At 36.7% G+C, this 22,010-nt stretch overlaps 1 protein-coding gene and 1 pseudogene across 1 annotated transcript; both read right to left on the bottom strand.

Annotated features, from left to right (window-relative positions):
• EQUCABV1R-PS953 (vomeronasal 1 receptor equCabV1R-ps953 pseudogene) lies at positions 17,168-18,050 on the bottom strand (annotated as a pseudogene).
• On the bottom strand, positions 20,192-21,217 carry EQUCABV1R929 (vomeronasal 1 receptor equCabV1R929). Its single transcript, NM_001166872.2, has one exon. The coding sequence runs from the start codon at positions 21,215-21,217 to the stop codon at positions 20,192-20,194; it is 1,026 nt and encodes a 341-aa protein (NP_001160344.2).
• Between the last annotated feature and the right edge of the window lie 793 nt (positions 21,218-22,010).

Here is a 22,010-nt window from a genome sequence, read left to right as displayed (position 1 = left end):
TTTGTAGCAATCCCAGCTGAGTGGCAACAGGAGATAAAAGTCTCCTTCAGAGTACACAGATGCCTTCAGGTCATTTATATGGTGCTTCAGCTGGGAATTTGAATCCATGAGCTCAACCCTTTTCTTTCACTTCTTTGTTCACAAATATCAGGAGCAGCCAGCCAATGTTATCTCATTCATTATTTTTCAAAATACGTTTGAAATTGTCATATACACAATCACTCAGATATTTACTTCGCATAAGTAGTTGGTCAGGAGTCTCCAATGCAGATATTTTGCATATTTCTATTGTGAGATCACTCCACAGACTATCAGTGCTCTCTTTAATATGGAAAATAAGCTCATTACCATCTTTAAATCTAATAATATTAGACAGCCAATTTCAGTGTGGATTGAAACAAAGAGTCAAGGTGATATTAGTGAAGGAGTTTATTCAATAAAGATTATGAGGAGCTTGAACCCCAGGAAAACATTTCAATAGAGTGTTCTGATGGAAATGCTCCAAGTTGTATGTGTTTACATACAGCTTATATTTCTTTCACAAAACAGTGCACAAAACAAGATGGGATCTTGTTTATGATATGATTGATGATATGATATGATTGATAGGATTGATCAACCATTGGATCAATGAAGAAATCAAAGGGGAAATCTAAAAATACCTGGACACAAAAGAAAATGAAAATACAAAATACCATCTCTTATGGGATGCAGCAAAAGTGGTCTAAAAGAGAAATGCAGAGCAATACAGGCCCACTTTAAGAAGCAAGAAAAATCCCAAACAAGTAATCTTACACTGCACCTGAGAGAATTAGAAAAGAGAAGAACAAACCAAGTCCAAAGTCAGCAGAGGGAGTGACATAACAAAAATCAGAGAAGAAATGAATGAAATAGAGACTAACAAAACAGTAGAAAGGATTAATGAAACTAAGAGATGGTTCTTTGAGGAGATAAAGAAATTAATAAATCCTTAGTCAGACTCACCAAGCAAAAAAGAGAGAAGGCTCAAACTAATAAAATTAGAAAGGAAAGAGGAGAAAATACAATTAATAATACAGAAATACAAATTATTAAAAGAAAATACTAAGAAAAAGTATATGCACACAAGTTGGATATCCTAGAAGAAATGGATATTCTTAGACTCTTACAACCACACAAGACTTAATCAAGAAGAAATAGGGAATTTGAATAGACCAATCATAAGTCAAAAGGTCAAAACAGTAATCAAATACCTCCCACCCAAAAAAGTTCAGAGCCAGATTGCTTCTCTGGAGAATTCTACCAAACTCCAAAGATTTAATACCTATAATTATTAAATTATTCCAAAAAGTTGAAGAAGATGGAATGTTTCCTACCTCCTTCTATGAGACAAACATTAACCTGATATCAAAACCAAACAAGGACAACACAAAAAAGGAAAATTACAGGCCAATATTGCTGATGAACAAAGATGCAAAAATACTCAACAAAATATTGAGAAACAGAATACTGTAATACATTGAAAGGATCGTGTACCGTGATCAAGTGGGATTTATTCCATGGATGCAGGGACATTTCAACGTCCACAAATCAACCAATGTGATACACCACATTAAGAAAACGAGGAAGAATCACATGATCATCTCGGTAGATTCACAGAAAGCATTTGACAAGATCCAACATCAATTTATGATAAAAACTCAATAAAATGGGCATAGAAGGAAAGTACCTCAAAATAATAAAGGCTATATATAACAAACTCGCAGCCAACATGATATTCAATGGTAAAAAAAAAAAAAAAAAAAGAAAAAGAAAGCCATCCCTCTGAGAACTGGAACAAGACAATGGTTCCCACTCTCATCACTCCTATTTAACATAGTACTGGAGGTTTTGGCCAGAGATATTGGGCAAGGAAAATAAATAAAAGCAACCAAAGTTGGAAAGGAAGAAGCAAAACTATCACTGTTGGCAGATGACATGATTCTATCTACAGGAAACTCTAAAGAATCCATAAGAAAACTATTAGAAATAATCAAAACTACAGCAAAGTTGCAGAGTAAAAAATAAATTTTTTAAAAATGTTTATTTTCTATACACTAACGATTAATTAGAAAAAAAGAGAAATCAAGAATACAAATCCACTTACAATGGCAACAAAAAGAATAAAATATCTAGGAATAAACTTAACCAAAGAGGTGAAAGACCTGTATGCTGAAAACTATAAGACATTATTGAAAGAAAGTGAAGAAGACATAAAGAAATGGAAAGATATTCTATGTTCATGGGTCAGAAGAATAAACCCAGTTACAATATCCATACGACCTAAAACAATCTGCAGATTTAATGCAATCCCAATCAGAATCCCAATGACATTCTTCACAGAAATAGAACAGAGAATCCTAAAATTTATATGGAACAACAAAAGACCATGAATACTCAAAGCAATCCTGACAAAAAAGAACAAAGCTGGAGGCATCACAATCCATGGCTTCAAAATATAATGCAAAGCCATAGTGATCAAAACAGCATGGTACTGGCACAAAAACAGACACACAGACCAATGAAACAGAATCAAAATCCCAAAATTAAACCACACATCTATGGACAGCTAATCTTTGACAAAGGAGGCAACAAAACAAAATGGAGAAAGGATGTCTCTTCAATAAATGGTGGTAGGTAAACTGGTCAGCCACATGCAAAACAATGAATGTAGCCCATTATCTTGCACCATACACAAAAAATTAACTCAAAATGGATTGAAGACTTGACTGTAAGACTGGAAATGATAAAATGCCTAAAAGGAAGTATAAGCGATACACTCTTTGACATTGGTCTTAGCAGCATCTTTTCAAACACCATGTCCACTCAGGCAAGGGAAACAAAAGGGTTAAGAAATGGGACTACGTCAGACTAAAAATCTTCTGCCAAGCAAGGGAAACCACCAACAAAACAGAGAGACAATTGGAAGAAATTATTTGCAAATCATTTATACAACATGGGGATTGTATTCTTAATTTCTCTTTCTACAACTTTGTTGTTAGTGTATAGAAACACAAGTGATTTTTGTATGTTGAGTTTGTGTCCTGCAACTTTACCATATTCATTTATTACTTCCAAAGTTTTTTGGTGGATTCTTTAGGGTTTCTATATAGAAAATCATGTCATCTGAAAATAGTGACAGTTTCACTTCTTCCTTTTCAATTTGGATCCTTTCTATTTCTTCTTCTTGCCTCATTGCTCTGGCTAGGACTTCCAATACTATGTCAAATATTTAAGAGTGGGGAAAGTGGGCATCTTTGTCTGGTTCCTGTTCTTAGAGAGATAGCTTTCAGTTTTTCTCCATTGCGAATGATATTAGCTGTGCGTTTGTCAGATATCTCCTTTATTATGTTGAGGTTTTTTCCTTCTATACCCATTTAATTCAATTATTATCATAAATGATTGCTGTACCTTGTGAAATGCTTTCTCTATATCTATTGAGATGATAATGTGATTTTTATTCTCCATTTTGTTAATGTGGTGTATCACGTTGATTGGTTTGCAGATGTTAAACCATCCCTGCATCCCTGGAATAAATCCCACTTGATCTTGGTGTTTGACCTTTTCAATGTATAGTTGTATTTGATTTGCTAGTATTTGATTGATGATTTTTGCATCTGTGTTCATCAGTGACCTTGGCCTGTAATTTTCTTTATTTGTGTTGTCCTTGTCTTGTTTTAGGATCAGGATAATGTTGGCTTCGTAGAATGAGTTAGGAATCCTCCCCTCCTCTTCAATTTTTTGGAAAAGTTTGAGAAGGACATGTGTTGCGTCTTCTTCGATTGTTTGGTAGAATTCACATGGAAGCCATCTGGTCCTGCACTTTTATTTTGGGGGAGGTTTTTGATTACTGTTTCCATCTCCTTAGTGGTGATTGGTCTATTAAAATTCTCTATTTCTTATTTAATCTGTTTTGGAAGGTTGTATGATTCTATGAATTTATCCATTTCTTATAGATTATCCAATTTTTTGGCATATAGATTTTCATAGTATTCTCTTATAATCTTTTGCATTTCTGAGGGGTACGTTGTAATTTCTCCATTTCTGATTCTTTTTATTTGAACCTTCTCTCTTCTTTTCTTGGTGAATCTAGCTAAAGCTTTTCAATTTTGTTTAGCTTTTCAAGGAATCAGCTCTCAGTTGCATCTCTTTTTCCTATTGTTTTTTCAGTCTCTATTTCATTTATTTCTGCTCTGATTTTTATTGTTTCCTTCCTTCTATTGATTTGGGGTTTTGTCCTTTTTCCAGTTCCTTTAGGTGCACTGTTCGATTGCTAATTTGAGATTTATCTTGTTTGTTGAGGCACATCTGTAGTGCTATAAACTTCCCTCTTCACTGCTTTTGCTGTCTCCCATAAATTCTGGCATGTTGTATTTTCATTTTCATTTGTCTCAAGGTATTTTTTTGTTTCATTTTTTATTTCATTGACCTAATTGTTGGTCAGTAGAATTTTGTCTAATCTCCACATATTTGTGGCTTTTCTGAATTTTTTCCTGTAGTTGATTTCTAGTTTCATACTTCTGTGGTCAGGAAAGATGCTTGGCATCATTGCAATCTTTTTAAATTTGTTGAGAATTGTTTTGATGCCTTATATGTGATCAATCCGGGAAATGCTTCCATGTGCATTTTAAAAGAATGTGTATTCTGTGGGTTTGAGACAGACCGCTCTAGATAATCTGCTAAATCTATCTAGTCTAATGTGTCATTTAAGGCCACTGTTCCTTACTTCTATTTGGTTGATCTATCCATCGGTGTGAGTGGGGTATTAAAGTCTCCTACTATTTTTGTGTTACTATTTCTCCTTTTACGTCTATTAATAATTGATTTATATATGTGGGTGCTCCTATGTTGAATAAATAGATATTTACAAGAGTTTCATTCTCTTGTTGGATTGTTTCCTTTATCATTATGTAGTACCCTTCTTTGTCTCCTGTTAGAGTTTTTGTTTTAAAGTCTATTTGATCTAATATAAATATTGCTACTCCAGCATTCTTTCTATTGCCATTTACATGGAGTATCTTTTTCCATCCCTTCTCTTTCAGTTTGTGAGTGTCTTTAGGTATGAAGTGTGTCTCTTGTATGGAGCATATACATGGGTCTTGTTTTTTATCCAATCCACCACGCTATGCCTTTTGATTGGTGCATTTAGTCCATTGATATTTGAAGTATCTACTGACAAGTATGTATTTATTGCTATTTGCTACTTTTTTCTGGGTGTTTTAGTAGTTCTTCTCTGTTCCTTTCTTCTTCTCTTGCTCTCTTCCCTTGTGGTTTGATGGCTTTCTTTAGTATTATGTTTGGGTTCCTTGCTCTTAATTATTTGTGTATTTATTAAAGGTTTCTGGTTTGTGATTGCCATGAGTTTCATATATAATAATCTACATATATAGTAATTTATATTAAGTTGATGGTCTCTTTAGTTTGACCTCTTTCTAAAACCTCTACTCTTTTACTCTCCTCCTCCCACATTTTATGTATTTGATATCATATCTAACCTCTTTGTGGTGTGTGTGTATGTTACCCTCTTACCATGGAAATAGGTAATTTAGTACTTTTGTCTCTTGACATCTTCAGTGGTGGTTGATCTGCTACCTTTACTGTATTTTTGCCTTTACCAGTGTTTGTATTGCGTTTTTTATTTTTGGATAATTTTCTTATTTCTATTTGTGATCTTCTCTTTCCCACTTCAATAAATCACTTTAGCATTTCTTGTAAAACTGGTTTCTTGGTGATAAATGCCTTTAATTTTTGCTTGTCTGGGAAACTCTGCACCTCTGCTTCCATTCTGAATGATAACCTTGCTAGGTAGAGTAAGCTTGGCTGTAGGTTTTTCCTTTCAGCACTTTAAATATATTGTGCTACTCCTATCTAGCCTGTAAGTTTCCTCTGAGAAGTCAGCTGGTAGCCTTATGGGTTTTCCTTTGTATGTAACTTGTTGCCGTTTTCTTGTAGCTTTTAGGATTTTCTCTTTATTTTTAATTCTTTTTCTTTTAAAATTGGCACCTGGGCTAACATCTGCTGCCAATCTGTTCTTTTTTTTCCCTTCTTCTTCTCCCCAAAGCCCACCCACTACATAGTTGTATGTTTTTTTCATTTGTAGGCCCTTCTTGTTGTGCTATGCATGATGCCACATCAACATGGCTTGATGATCGGTGCCACATACATGCCCAGGATGCTAACTGGCGAAACCCTGGGCTGCTGAAGTGGAGTTAATGAACTTAACCACTCATCCATAGAGCTGGCCCCTATCTTTAATTCTTGACATTTTAATTATAATTTGTCTTGGTGTGGGCCTCTTTGTATTTATCTTGTTTGGTGTTCTCTGCACTTCCTGTACCTGGATTTCTGTTTCCTTCCTTATATTAGTAAAGTTTTCAGGCATCATTTATTCAAATAGATTATCTTCCTGTTTGTCTATCTCTTCTCCTCAGGGGACACCTATAATATGTTAGTGTGCTTGATGTTTTCATGGAGATCCCTTAGACTATCTTCATTCTTTTTAATTCTTTTTTCTTTTACCTGTTCGGCTCGGGTGATTTCCTCTAGTCTTTTGTCCAGCTCGCTGCTCTGTTCTTCTGTAACATCTACTCTGCTATTGAGTCCCTCTAGTGAATTTTTCATTTCCTGTATTGTATTATTTATTTCTGATTGCTTCTTTTTTATATTTCCAATTATTTGTTGACATTCTCACTGAGTTCATCCATTCTTCTCCCAAGATCAGTGAGCATCCTTGTGACTTTTTGTTTGAACTCTTTGTCAAGTAGATTTTTTATGTCTGTTTCATTTGGTTCTTTTTCTAGCTTTTTCCCTGTTCTCTTTCTTGGAATGTATTCCTTTGCTTCCTCATTTTGCTTCTTTCTCTGTGCTTATATCTATGTATTAGGTGGGTCAGCTGCATCTCCTGATCTTGGAGAGGTGGCCTTATGTAAGAGATGCCTTATGAAGCCCAGCAGTGCTCTTCCCTCTAGTCACTAGTTCCAAACTTTCCAGGCACGAGCCCTGTGTGGGCTACGTGTGTCCTCTGTTGCGGAAGGGTTGCTCTTACTGCAGGTGCCCAGGGAGGCTAGTCTGTCCCCCTGGCTGACTGGTTGTAATGCTCAGCTCCATGTTGCTGCTATGGACCCTACAGTTATTTTATCAGGCATGGGGAGGCACAGCACAGTTGGCTGCAAGGTCTAATAGCACATTCCCTTTGCAGTTTTTCTGTAAAATGTGTAGGCCCCCAGTGTGGCTGGTTGCCAGGCTCAGGGGCTTATAATCGCTGTTAGCCTCTGGCCTGAAAGGTTCTCAAGCTCTCTCAGAATTTCAGCCAAGTGGGGCTGGTCCCAGGCATGGGAACACTCAATTGTTCCAGGCTTTGGAAGATGGGAGCAATCCCCTATGTGGCCATTAAAGAAGCACAAGGTTTCTGAAGCTGAGAAGTCTCACTGCCTACAGGGCCACACACACCATCAATACAGTCCTGCCCCTTGCACATGCCCTGGCTACATGAAGTGGTCCCAGTTGCCCCACTAAAGTGGTCCTACACACTCCATCTGCTCCTTGTATATGCCTGCCCTAGAGAGTTGGACCCACTAGCCAAGTTACAGAGGATCCAGGCACCCAACCTATGCAAGTCCATGAGTTTCCCGAGGGCTTTCTGTTGGGTGAGGTCTGTCCCTAGGGCAGGCTGCCTGCCCTGGCTGAGATAGATTAAATCTTTGCTTTAGTTGGAGGGGCAGAGCCCAGGCTAAGAAGCCAGGGGAAGAATTACAAGGGCATCTGCTAGCCTCTGTGTCAGCACATCTATACTATGTTGCAATAATGGCTGTTGCCAACGTCTAAGTCGCTGGAGAGATCCCATTTCTCACCAATATGCACCCAGAGTGGACCAGGTAAGACTCTTTTCACAGAATGACTGCACACATTGCTTTCTGGTGACTTTAGGTTGCTTTCCAAAATGGGTAAATTTCTGAGTCAGCCATTTAAGAGCTGGAGGGGTTTTCCCCCCTTATATCCAATAGCTTTTCTTGGGATATTCTGTGTTGTTGTTAGCAGCCAGCAAAGCCAGATATTATAGAGTTGTCTCAATTGTGCTGAGTCAAAAGGATGCTTATAGTAGCAGTGATCCCCAGCTCAGGTCCCCCACTCCTCTGGGGAAGATTGTATAATCTAGGATTTTTCCCAGCCATGGCAGATGCCTGCTTCCCACTCACTCATGTCAACCAAAGCCTTTATTGGGATCTTGGAATTCCATAGGCCAGTCTCAGAATGAAGATGCTGAAGAGAGGAAGGGGTGAAGGAGTTTTGAAAAAAAGAAAGAAGTTCCAGTGATAGCTGAGCTTTTATGTAATGCTCAAAGATGAGAATTAGGAGACTAATGAAGATGTGAAATTATGAACAAAGAGATTTCATAGGAAGGCTAGAAGAACGTTCTTTTTTCTTCTAATTTTTAAAGAGAGGATGAGTGACCACAGATTTGTGTGTGTGTGTGCGTGAGCATGTGTGTGTGAGGAATATTGTCCCTGAGGTAATATCTACTGTCAATCTTCCTTTTTTTTTTTCTCCCAAGCTCATCCAGTACATAGTTGTATATCCTAGTTGTAAGGAATGTTCTTGTTGAGTAGAGTCTAGTAATTTTAGATTCTGGGAGCATCAAGAATTAGGATACAAGGTCAAAAGGTCTAAGTCTATAATTTGACACCTCACACATGTGCAGTGTTTTATGTTTACCAAGAGCTTTATATGCATAATCCTCTCTGGGATTCACAATATCCCTGTGAGGAATGCTGGCAACTTACTATCTCACCAGTAGATTCTGAGAATTAGTGAAGTTAACAATGTGTCCCAAGACAGAACCAGAAAGTTCTGCTCCCAAAACCAGCCAATAGCCTTCCCACTACATCGGAAATACACTTGTGGGGAAAAGCATTTCCTGACACCATTATCACTCAATTATCATGGACTCACAGACCATAGATTGGGAGAAGTGTCCAAGGTTCTGCTTCCTTCCTTTGTCCTCTTTCTGAGGTCTCTGCTATCAGAGAGGGTCAGTCTTCAAAAGGTGACATTCTCAGAGATGGGGAACTGGGGACCCCAGAGAAAGCAGAGATTAATGGTCACACTTGGAGGTCCCAGAATTGAACAGAGACCCTAAGATTTCTATTAATTTTATGGAACAAAATACAATAGCCTGAGTGGCTTACAAAATGGAAATTTATGTTTTCACAGTTCTGGAAGCTAAAAGTCCAAGATCAAGATGTCAGTAAGTTTGGTTTCTTGTAAAATCTCCTTCTTGACTTGCCAATGGTCACCTTCTCAGTGTGTCCTCACATGGTCTTTCTTTATGATCATAGGTATAGCCTCTCTCTGTGTGTGCAAATTTCTTCTGATAATGACACCAGTCAGAGTGGATCAGGGCCCACCAATCTGGACTCATTTTAACTTAATCACCACTGTAAAGGTCTTATCTCTAAATGTAGTCACCTTCTGAGATACTGGATTTTAGGCCTTCAATCTTTCAATTTGGGATGACACAATTCAGCCCATAGAACTCAGCCTCTGGACCCTCCAACTCATGTCCCTCTCACATGCAAAACAAATTTGCCCCCCCCATTTCAAAATCCCAAAAGTCTTAATCCATTCTAGCATCAATTCTAAGACCCAAATCTCATTTAAATAACAGTTAAATCAAGGAATTCTGAGATGTGAGATATGAGTCACCATAAGACAAAGTCCTTTCCAGTGTAAACCTGTGAAAACAGACAAATTATCCACATACAAAATAAAATGGTCTGGTCAGGTATAGAATAGACAATCCTATTCCAAAAGGGAGAAACTGGAAAGAAAAAAAGAGATACCTGCCCCAAGAAAGTAAAAAACCTAGGAAGGCAAAATCCGTTAGGTTTAAAGCTTGAAAATAATTCTCTTTGGCTGGATGTTCTATCCTCTGGGCCTAGTGGGTTAGGAACTGCTTTCTGGACCCTCAAGTGCAGCAGCAACAAGAGGGGCTTTTGAAGGACAAAGCTCATTATACTCTCATCCACAAGTTGTCTGCTGGCTAAGATGTTCCATCCCAGGTATCCAGATATTCCTCTTCCTGTAACTGCACATAATCAGAGTGTCTCATTCTGATTCCTGCAATTCCAATTCTTTGGCAGTCATCCTATAATTTCTCTCAGGAACTTTGTCCAGAAGAACCAGGTGCAAGTAGACAAGTATGTTTATACAAGGTGGAATCAGAAATAAGTTTGAATCACATGCACAGCTGGTGAGATTGAGGTTTATGAGTGTGGGAGAGAGAGATTACAGATGAGGAAGGGCAAGAAGATAAAATGATCCATGTGTAAGAGATTAGAGTCAGAGACATGAGTATGAACTTATGTTAGCTTAATATAAACACAAATGAACCAATATAGTTATATTTATAGATATGCTTATGAATTTTTTGTATAGATATAGACATTTTCTTGCTCCTTGAGCTGAGTCGGCATAGATACAGTGACAACCCCCACAGCAATGAGAACAGCTACTGTCCTTATCTTGGTTCATAACACAATTGTCCAAGAAAGAAACCAGGGCTCCTTGGAGAAATGGCTGAATCTACTACTAGGACAGAAAATATATAAAATAAGCACGGAGAATCGTGTAGTACTACCATGTGAAGAAAATTTTTATACAATTTTTTTTTAAAACATAATAAAGGGATATGTGAAAGAAATACAAGAGTCATGTGAAAGAGTTCCCAATGTCCACACTGGAAAATTTTGGGAAAAAGTAAAAGTTGTCCTGGGGTATAATTCAAATTATAAAATAAATATCCATGAGCCTATAATGATATAAATAAAATACTCAATTCTAAAGTAAATGGGAGAAAATACAGAAATCTTTTCAGAAAGATTCCAAATAATTTTATAGATACTCTATGCTCAATGAGGTGGAACACAATTTCCCACTTCTCACACGTGCAATGCATATTGGAACTTCTTTCAAAAGAATACAAGGGACAAAAATAGTAACCTCTGGTGAAACTTAACAAACACTGCCTCATATATTTTAACACCCATAGAGATAAGCGGTGTTGGTTATATATACACTTGACATGATGTGACAAATAACGGCAGATTTCTTCCTGTAGTCCTTCTCTTCAAACCAGGTAAGCCCACTCTAATCATGAGAAAAATATCAAACAAGTCCCAGTTGAACAATAATCTCAAGAATATCTGACCAGTATTCCTGAAAACTTTCAAGATCATCAAAAACAAGGAAAGCATGACAAATTGTCATAGCCAAGAGGAGCTTGAGGAGACATGAGTATTAAATGCAATTTGGTATATGAATAGCACATTGGAACATAAAAAGGACAGAGGTAAAAATAAGGAAATCCGAATAAAGTATGGATTTCATTTAATAAAAATATTGAAGGAGATGTAATGTTTCATAACCCATTCTATGAGGCCCTGATACCAAAGCCAGGCAAGGATAGCCCAAAGAAGCAAAATTACAGGTCAGTATCACTGATGAACATCAGTGCAAAACTCCTCAACAAAATATTGGCAAACTGAATACAGCAAAACATTGAAAGGATCACACACCACGATCAAATGGGATTTTTACCAGGGATGCAAGGAGGGGTAACATCCACAAATCAATCACCGTGATGCACCACATTAACAAAATGAGGAATAAGAATCACATGATCATCTCAGTAGATTCATAGAAAGCATTTGGCACAGTCCACCATCCATTTATTATAAAGACTCTCAATAAAATGGGTATAGAAGGAAAGAACCTCAACATAGTAAAGACCATGTATGAGAAACCCACAGCCAATATCATACTCAACAAAGAAGAATTGAAGCCATCCCTCTGAGAACAGGAATAAGACAAGGGTGCCTGCTTATGCCATTCTTACTAGGCAAGAGAAAGAAAGAAAAGGTATCCAAACTGGCAAGGAAGAAGCAAAACTCTCACTATTTGCGGAAAAAACGATTTTATATACAGAAAACCTTAAAGAATCCATCAGAACTCCATAAGAAATAATCAACAACTACAGGGGCTGGCCCTGTGGCCCAATGGTTATGTTTGTGTACTCTGTTTTTGTGGTTCAGGGTTTTGCCAATTCAGATCCCAGGCACGGACCTAGCACTGCTCATCAAGCCATGTTGAGGATGTCTCCCACATAGCAGAACTAGAAGGACCTACAACTAGAATATGCAACAATGTACCAGGGTGCTTTGGGGAGAAGAAGGAAAAAAGATCAGTAACAGATGTTAGCTCAGGGCCAATCTTTAAAAAAATAATTTTAAAAACCTACAGCAAAGTGGTAGGGTACAAAATCAACTTACAAAAATCAGTTGCATTTCTATACTCAATGAAGTAACAGAAAGAGAACTCAAGAATAAAATCCTATTTACAATTGCAACAAAAAGAACAAAATATCTAGGAATAAATGTAACCAAGAAGTGAAAGACATTACATGAAACTATAAGACATTATTGAAAGAAATTCATGATGACATAAAGAAATGGAGGAGGTGGCCCCATGGCCAAGTGGTTAAATTGGCATGCTTTGCTGCAGTGGCCCAGGGTTTCAGCAGTTCAGATCCTGGGCACGGACATGGCACGGCTCATCAGGCCATGCTGAGGTGGTGTCCCACGTAGCACAACCAGAGGGACCTACAACTAGAATATACAACTATGTAATGGGGGACTTTGGGGAGAAGAAGAAGAAAAGAAAAAAAAAGATTGGCAACAGATGTGAGCTCAGGTGCCAATCAACAACAACAACAAAAAAGAAATGGAAGGGTATTTCATGAACATGGATTGGAAGAAACATAGTTAAAATGTCAACATCACCTTACACCCATTAGAATGGCTATAATCACCGGGACAAAAAATAACAAATGTTGGAGAGGATCTGGAAAAAAAGGAACCCTTATACACTCCTGTTGGGAACACAAATTGATGCAGCCACTATGGAAAAGAATATGGGGATTTCTCAAAAAATTAAAAATATAAATCCCATATAACCCAGCTATCCCAGTACTGGGTACTTATCCGAAGTACTTGAAATCAACAATTCAAAGAGATTTATGCACCACTATGTTCATTGCAGCATTATTTATAATAGCCAAGATGTGGAAGCAACCCAAGTGCCATCAACAAATGAATGGATAAATACATGTGGTATATATATACAAAGGAATACTACTCAGTCATAAAAAAAGACTAAATGGTCCCATTTGCAACAATATGGATGGACCTGAGAGTATTATGTTGAGAAAAATAAGCCAGACTGAGAAAGACAAACACCATATGATTTCACTCATATGTAGAAGATAAACAAACACATGGATAAGGAGAACAAACTTTTGGTTACCAGAGGGGAAGGGAGTTGCAGGGTGGGTATAATTGGTAAAGGGGCACATAAATATGGTGACGGAAAAATAATAATGTACAACTGAAATTACACAATGTTATAAACTATTATGACCTCAATAAAATAAACAAATAAAGCCAAATCTTTTAATGTGGTGTAAATACACCTGTCCAACATTTGTCTCTGAAGAAGACATTATCTTTATTACATTGGTCAGGTAATTAAGCTGCCCTTGCCCCAACCACAGAGACTACTGCTGTCTTCCAAGGCCGTAACACAAAAATCCTTGAAAGATAGTCCAGAACAGAAGCTGATATAAGATGTGAAAAATAATCGTGAGGCCCATGGAGAATTGTCTCCCAAGAAAATGTACGTTTCCCTTTAAAATCTGGGAATAACTGACTCAGTAAAAAGAGCCACTGAAGTTTTTTGATACCAAGAATGTCCTAGGTTGTGCGATGCTTTGGGGTTGTTAAAGATTGAAGGAGGCGGGGAAAGACAATGATTTACCAGGCGACTTCACGGAAAAGGCAGATCCAAGGGCGAGGTGATGTTAATTTAGGTGAGCAACAAGAGGTGAGAGCAAACGAAAAGAAAGAATAATATCACATATTCTGAATAAATTGAAATTTGCTAGCTTATTAGAAAACAATATAACTGCCATCCACACATACAACAAATCATTCTTCGTGAATTGACAACATGTTTTAAAGCTCTATAAAATTTAAAAAGAAAAAAGAGAACATTTCTATAGTCTTACAATAGGAGAATATTTCTTCAACAGAATAGTAAATATCTATAAAGGGAAAACATCAACTTATGTTAAAATTAAGACTTCTCATCAAGGCACACATACACACACACACACACACACACACACACACACACACACAGAAAGAGGAGACAGGGAGAGAGAGAAAGAGAACATATCCAGCTGATACATAGAACTACTACAGATATGTAAGAAACAGACAAAACAACAGAAAGAAATGGACAAAATAAACTAATGCATATTTCAAAAATAGATTGCCCAAAACATAATAAATATGGGGAAAATGCTCAACTTCCATAATAATCAAGGAAATGCAGCTAAAATCACTACTTGGTACCATCACACACCAATCAAAAGTCTAAAAGTAAAACTGAAAAATATTTAACGGTTGACTAGGACGTGGATGAACCAAGAACCTCCTACACTGCTGCTGGGTGTGGAAATTGGCACACATGTTTCCCAAACCTCTTTGGCACTATCTCCTAAAGCTAAAGAGATGCAAACCTGTCACCAAGAATTCCATTCCTACATATATAGCCAACAGAAACTGGTACGTGTGTCATCAAATCATGTCCTAAATTTGCATACCAGCAGTATTGCTAATAGTCTCAAACTGAAAACCACCCATATGCCTACAAACAGTAGAATGATAACATTAATTATTATATATTCACACAGTAGAATCCTAGACAACAATGCAAATGAATAATCAATAACAATGTGCAGCAATAAATTCACAAATATCAAGAATTATAAAAGCCAAATACAAAAGAGTTCATGCAGCATGATTTCCCTTCTATAAAACGTAAAACTAGCTAACGTGACCTGTGCTGTCAGATGTCCGAGCAGTGGTTCCCCTGAGGAGTAGTGACTGGGAGGGAGCACAAGGGGACTCTGGGGATCTGACAATATTCTCTTGATTGATCTAGGTACTGGGTACAGAAATGTGTTCATTTTCTGAACTTTCATTGAGCAATGCACTTGTGACCTGTGCATGTGTCTTTAAATATTTAAAATACATACCACGGATAAAAAATGTAGGGTATGGTGAGGGGGCCCGCCAGGTGGCGCAGCAGTGAGGTTCGCACCTTCTTCTTCTGTGCCCCCGGGGTTCCGATGCTGGGTGAGGACCTATGCACTGTTTATCGAGCTATGCTATGGCAGGTGTCCCACATATGAAGTAGAGGAAGATGGGCATAAATGTTAGCTCAGGACTAATCTTCCTCAAAAAAGGAAAATGTAGGATATGGTGAATAGATTAGTGTTGTGATGTCCTTGTATTGAAAAGATGGGGTTTAATAGTATTAAATAGAGTGACACTGTGATTAGCTTTTAAAAGCATGCTGAAATTTCTAGATAAAAACTAACAAATAATCAGAAGAATCAGTATACAACTTTCAAAGAAAAAGGGGTCAATCATATTGTAGATTTATAACACAGAAATATATTTTACAAATAATAGAGAAAAGTTACCTTAGATAAAATAAGAAAATAAATAAACTCTATTGATACTCAAATATATCAATTATTACCTTAAACTTAGGTTAATTACTTCTAAAATCAAACATGTTTTAGTTTCTTCACTGGATGTTTTTTCGAGAGATATTGCCAAATAATATAATTTAAGTAGGAAAATGAGAAATAGAATTATGAAGTTTTAACAATTGTCCAACTGGCATGACAATACACATATTATATAACATACATTTTAAGATTTGTCGTTATTACAATTAGTACTATTTAAATTTTTCTTAAGGTACAGGCTTCCAATATATAGACTGACAATAAACATGATTGACTTTATATGCACATGTACATATACATCTACACACACAGATCACACACAGACAATACATTTATATACACAGTTGTAGGTGTATGTGTGTCTACACATCTATTTTTTTCCTTCTTGACTTGTGATCCAATTGGTTGTAAATATTTAAGTGTCTCATGTGACTAAAAATATAGGTTTATTTCTGTGGTACAAGTTCCAATACATACATCCTTTGGTCAAAATAATTATTTTGTTTTTCAAATTGTTGAATTCGCAGTACTTTACATCAATTGAAAAAATATCCACTTGGCTCCTGGAAAATTAAGGACCCACAAACTCCACATAAACAGAATGGATTCAGGTCTTTCCCTTTCAAATGGCTCTCCCTACAGGGCTCCAAATTTAACGGAAGTCTCCATCATAAAGTAATTTCATCACTTTAGAGACAGGGGTGTGCACCTTCAAACCTCTTTCTTGCCAACATGCCCAAATCAACTTCACAAAAAGAGAAAAATCTGCCATCTACACATCACAATTCCACACAATTCACATCTTTTAAAATTGTCAAGCTCACTGATGTTCTTTAAAAATCAGCTAGAGTACAGTTTTATGTTTTCTTGTCCCCCCTTCCAATTTAACCTGGCCATTTCTGCCTGAAAATGTTTAAACATGCTCATCTTCCTTCCTAACATCATGTTTGAAATAAATGCCTCCCACTTCTCTAAGGATGTAATGTACAAACTCATAACTGGCTCCCAAATGTTTGACCTATTGACTGAAATTCCCCTCCAGCGCTATTGTCTTCAATTTTAGTAATGACTTAACACATATTGTTCCATCTTTATGTCCCTCTTCTTAAATTCCATGCCTAGTTCATTTCTGGGAAATTTACTGTGATAGATACGTTACACACTAAAATACATCTCCATAATATTCAGATTGTTTCAGGACCTAAGTCTGTTATTGCATAAATTCTGAACTCCTCCATGACAGCATGAGTAAAATTAAAACCACATAAGTATTTATCTGATACTTATATATTTCCTTACAATTACTATTATTCTTTTCTGTTTACTTTGAAGAAGATGCTCAGTGTGTTCTGGTTACATTCTCTGGTCAACCACTCATAATTGTACTTAGAACTCTGAGGGGAATGAGTGAATTACCAAATAAACATTGTGCAAATGCATACAATTCACATATTTCCCATAAGATTTTGTCTTCTTTACACGGGCAAAGCAGAGCTAAGATACACTGGAGTCATGGCTCATGAGCAGAAATGGGTGGGCAGTTGGGAAACACATAGTCATGATTGCAGTAGTATTCAAGAGAAATTGCTTAGGATTGTTAAAAAATAGTGAAACACACTTGAAAGATGGAAGAAAGGGTGTAAAAATAGACAAAGGCGCTCACCACAAGAAGGATGGTTTTAGTAGCTCTGGACTCAGAGGAGGATCTAGAGGAGACGTTGGCCTTATGAATGTGCTGGACCCTCTGGTTGTGGCTGTACAGGATGAAAACTATGCAGCTGCTGGCCCAGATCATCAGCACCAAACAGAAAACATCAGGGATTGTTAGAAATGCTGCATATAAGGAGTCTCTGGTTTTGTCATGATGAACAGCAGAACAGTATCCAAAACTTTTTCTGTTTCTTATATTTTTCTTGCTCCAACTTCTACTTTTAAACATAGATGTAATCTTGTCACCAAACAATTCCACTATTGCATATACAGCCAATAGAAATTTGTATGCGTGTCATAAAACATATCCTAAACTTGCATACCAGCATCATTCTTTTTTGAAGAAGAAGAAAGATTGGCCCTGAGCTAAGTTCTGCCGCCAATCCTTCTCTTTTTGCTGAGGAAGATTGGTCCTGAGCTAAAATCCGTGCCACAGCATGGCTTGATAACCACTTGGCAGGTCGGCACCCAGGATCCAAACTGGCAAACCCAGGACAACAAAGCAGAGCACACAAACATAATTGCTCCACCACTGGGCTGGCCCCACCAGCATTGTTCTTAATAGTCTCAAACTGAAAACCACCCATATGCTTTTTAACAGTGGAATGATTAAATTAATTGTTTTATATTCATAGAATAGAAACCTATCCAGAAATGCAAATAAATAGTCCGTAACAGCATGCAGCAATACATTCACAAACAACATAAAGACTCAACAATAGCCAAATACAAAAGAGTTAATGCTCTATGGTTTCAAAAAAGGCTAAGCTGACATCTGCTGTTAGCTGTCAGAGCAGTGATTCCCTGAGGAGCACGGACTGGGAGGGAACAAGAGGAACTTCCGGGGGTCTGACAATATTCCCTTGATTGGTCTAGATACAGAGTACAGAAATGTTTCACTTCGTCAGCTTTCATTGCGCTATACATTTATGACCTGTGCATGTGTCTAAATTTTTAAACTAGCAATCACCGATCAAAAAGTGGCATATGGTGAATAGATGAGTATTGTAATGTCCTTATCTTGAAAAGGTGGGGTTTAAGTATTGCATAAAATGACACTGTGACTGGCTTTAAATGTATGCTGAAATTTCTAAGGAAAAAATTAACATGTAATGATTATATAATTTTCAAAGGAAAGTGGCAGATTATTAGGTGGAATCATAATATAGACATATTTAAATATTAATAAAATGTAGTTAAAATAGATAAAATAAGAAAAATTCTATCAATATTGAAAGGTATCAATTATTATATTAAATTCAAATAGACCAATTACTTGTTTTAAAATCAGTTTTTACTACATTCGTTGAATGTTTTTGAAGATATGGCCACATAACAGAATTAAAGCAGGAATACAGAAAATAAATTATGGCATTTTAACAATTAAACAACTAGCATCATAATATACATATCAGATAATATGTACTTTATGATTTGTCATTATTGTAATTAATAATTACATATATTATTTAATAAATAATTAAAATGATTATTTCAAATTTTTCTTAAGGTACTTGTTTCCAATATATTTACTAATGGATAACAAACACAATTTATTTTATATCTTTATATGTATATGTACATACATATAAATATATAGATACACATAGATCACACATAAACATGTAAATATATTTATACACACAATTGTAAGTAAAGGTGTTTCTGTATGTTTCCATTTTCCCTTCTCCTTCCTTTGTGATCTAATTTCTGGTAAATGTATGTGTCTCTTTTGAGTCAAAAATATGGGCTTCTCTTAGCGGTACAAGGTTGAATATATATATCCATTAGGTCAAAATAATTTATTTGTTTTTCAAACTGCTGAATTCTCAAAACTTTGGATCAGCTTCAGAATGTAAATACAGAGAAAACTGCAAGAAAATCTCTCCCCAAAATTGAAGAAATATCCACTTTCCTCCCAGAAAATAAAGGAGCCATAAACTCCACATAAATAGAATGGATCCATGTCTTTCTCTTTCCAATGGCTCTCCCAACAGTGCTCCAAATTTAATGGAAGTCTCCACCATAAACTAATTTCATCACTTTAGAGACAGGGGTATGAACCTTTAAACCTCTCTCTTGCCAACACGCCCAAATCAACTTCACAAAAAAAAGAAAAATCTGTCTTCTACAGATCCCAATTCCTTGCAATTCATTTCTGTTGAAATTGGCACACTTACGTGATATTGTTTACAAATCAGCTAAAATGTAATTTTTTGAACTCTTTTGCCCCACTCCAGTTCAACCTGACCATTTCTACCCGAAAATGTGTAAATGTGCTCACCTCCCTTCATAACATCATATTTCAAATAAATGATGACCACTTCTCTAAGGATGGAATGTACAAAACACATATCTGGCTCTAAAAAGCTTTACTCACTGATTGAGTTTCCCCTCCAGCACTATGGTCTTCAGTTTCAGTATTGATATGACACATGGTGTTCTATTTTCAAGTACCTTTTCTTAAAATTCCTTGACCAGTTCTTTTCTGGGGATTCATTGTGAGAGATTTAAGTTACACACAAAAAAAATCTCCATAATATCCAGATTCTTTCAGGACCTGGTTTTACTATTGCATAAATTCTGCACTCCCCCACAGAAATCATTAGGAAAACTTTAATCACATAAGTATTTACATTATAAATATACAATATTTCCTTGCAATTACTATTATATGTTATTGTTTCATTTAAAGAAGACACTCAGCATGTCCTGTTTATAGTCTCTGGTCACCTACTCATAATTTTACTTAGAACTCTGAAGAGGATGAGGGAATTGCCAAATAAACATTGCCCAAATATATAGAATTCACAGATTTCTCAGAAGGTTAAGGAATTTCGTATTCCTTATCCAGGCAAAGCAGAGCCTGAATAGACTGGAATCACAGCTCATGAACAGAAAAGGGCTGGCAGTTGGGAAACACAGAGAAATTATTGAACTGATTTTTAAAATAAACCAGTTAGGATTGTGAAAGAGAGCCAAACATACATAACAGATGGAAGAAAGGGTGTAAAAATACACAAAGGTGCTCACCAGGAGAAGGATGGTTTTGGTAGCTCTGGACTCCGGGGAGGATCTGGAGGAGACATTGGTCCTATGAAGGTGTTTCACCCTCTGCTTGTGCCTGTACAGTATGAAAACCATGGAACCGCTGGCCCACATCATGAGCACCAAACTGAAAACATCAGGGACTGATAGCAATGCTGCATATAATGAGTCTCTGGTTTTGTCATGACGAACAGCAGAACAGTATCCAAATGATTTTTGGTTTGTGATGTTTTTGTTCCCCCAATTGCTGCTCACAAACATAGGATAGAGGACATTTACCAGCATGTGCAGGACCCAGCACAGGGAAATTGATGGGACAACACACTTGAGAGCTTTCTCTTTAAGATCTGCCCTCCCGGACTTTCTGGGGCAGATCATGATGGCCTGGAAGACACTCAAGAGGCAGGTGGTGCTGATGGACACACCCCTTCCTACTCCACGAAAATATAAAAAAAATCTGCATCCAAAATCACTGTAAACCTGATACCACCCAAAAGATGACATTGTATGGGGGATTCCGCTAAACAATAAAACCAACAAGTTGGCTACAATCAGGTTCTTGACAATCAAGTCGGTGGATCTTAGCCTAGACCCAGTGAAATAAAGGAAAAGATAATGGTAAAGAAGAGAGAAATTCCCCAGGATTCCGAATGTGGTCTGTAATGACAAGATAATTCCTACTACTAATTCTCTAGAGGCCTTCCTGTCAGTAGTCAATGACAGATATTTGTCTTCTGAGCTAGAAAATCCTGCAAGGGGATATGAGTCACGGTCTACATGTATCATGTCAACTGAAATCCAATATTTGCCTCTTACGAAGAGTCCCTACTTTTATGAAATTACTTACTTTCATGTCATTTGCAGGCTTCCAAGAGTTGAAAGTATAACAATTAAAAACCCTTGCAATGTAGGAATCACTACCATGAAGGCAACACATGCTGTAATTTCTTTATTCTTCACAAATTACTATGTAGTGAAGCACTGTTACATTCCTGATAAAGAAGGGGAAAACACAGGCAATGAGAGGTGAAGTGTTTTCTTTAAATTTGTTCACTGGTTAGGGGCAAAGTGGGAATTTGAACCTGGCTGGGCTGATAGCAAAGATAGTGTATTTAATCCATAATATACTAAAACACCACTTAGCTGGGTTCTTCAAACAAACCAGATCTAAATTTAGCTTTGTGTTTGCACCTTGTCTGTTCAATTTAGATGAGTGATATTCTATTTAAAAAAATTGGTCATGACTAGTTTCTTCTTATTTATAAAGACTTATTCTATAGGCAAATATAAATTTTGAATAAAGCTTTAGAGATCTTAATAAAATGTAGATTCCCTGGTTGCAGTATAAAATGCAGGATCCTGCATCTGGAAAAGTTGGCTTTAATGAATGTAAGAATGGCTTAACCTTAGGATGGCAACAGAAACGTTTGCTTTTATCCCAGGAACATAAGTAAAATGGCCTGATTCACAGGAACTAGGAGAGATGAAACACTGATGTCTGATGAACACTGTCTAATAGAAGCCAAGTAATACTAATTTCGGAACATGCACATGTCTGTTTATTAATACTTGAGTTAAA

The sequence above is a fragment of the Equus caballus genome, chromosome 10, assembly GCF_041296265.1.
Source record: "Equus caballus isolate H_3958 breed thoroughbred chromosome 10, TB-T2T, whole genome shotgun sequence".
In the NCBI taxonomy this organism is placed as follows: domain Eukaryota; kingdom Metazoa; phylum Chordata; class Mammalia; order Perissodactyla; family Equidae; genus Equus; species Equus caballus.
Note: the sequence above shows the minus strand (reverse complement) of the source record. Positions and strands in the feature narration are given on the sequence as shown.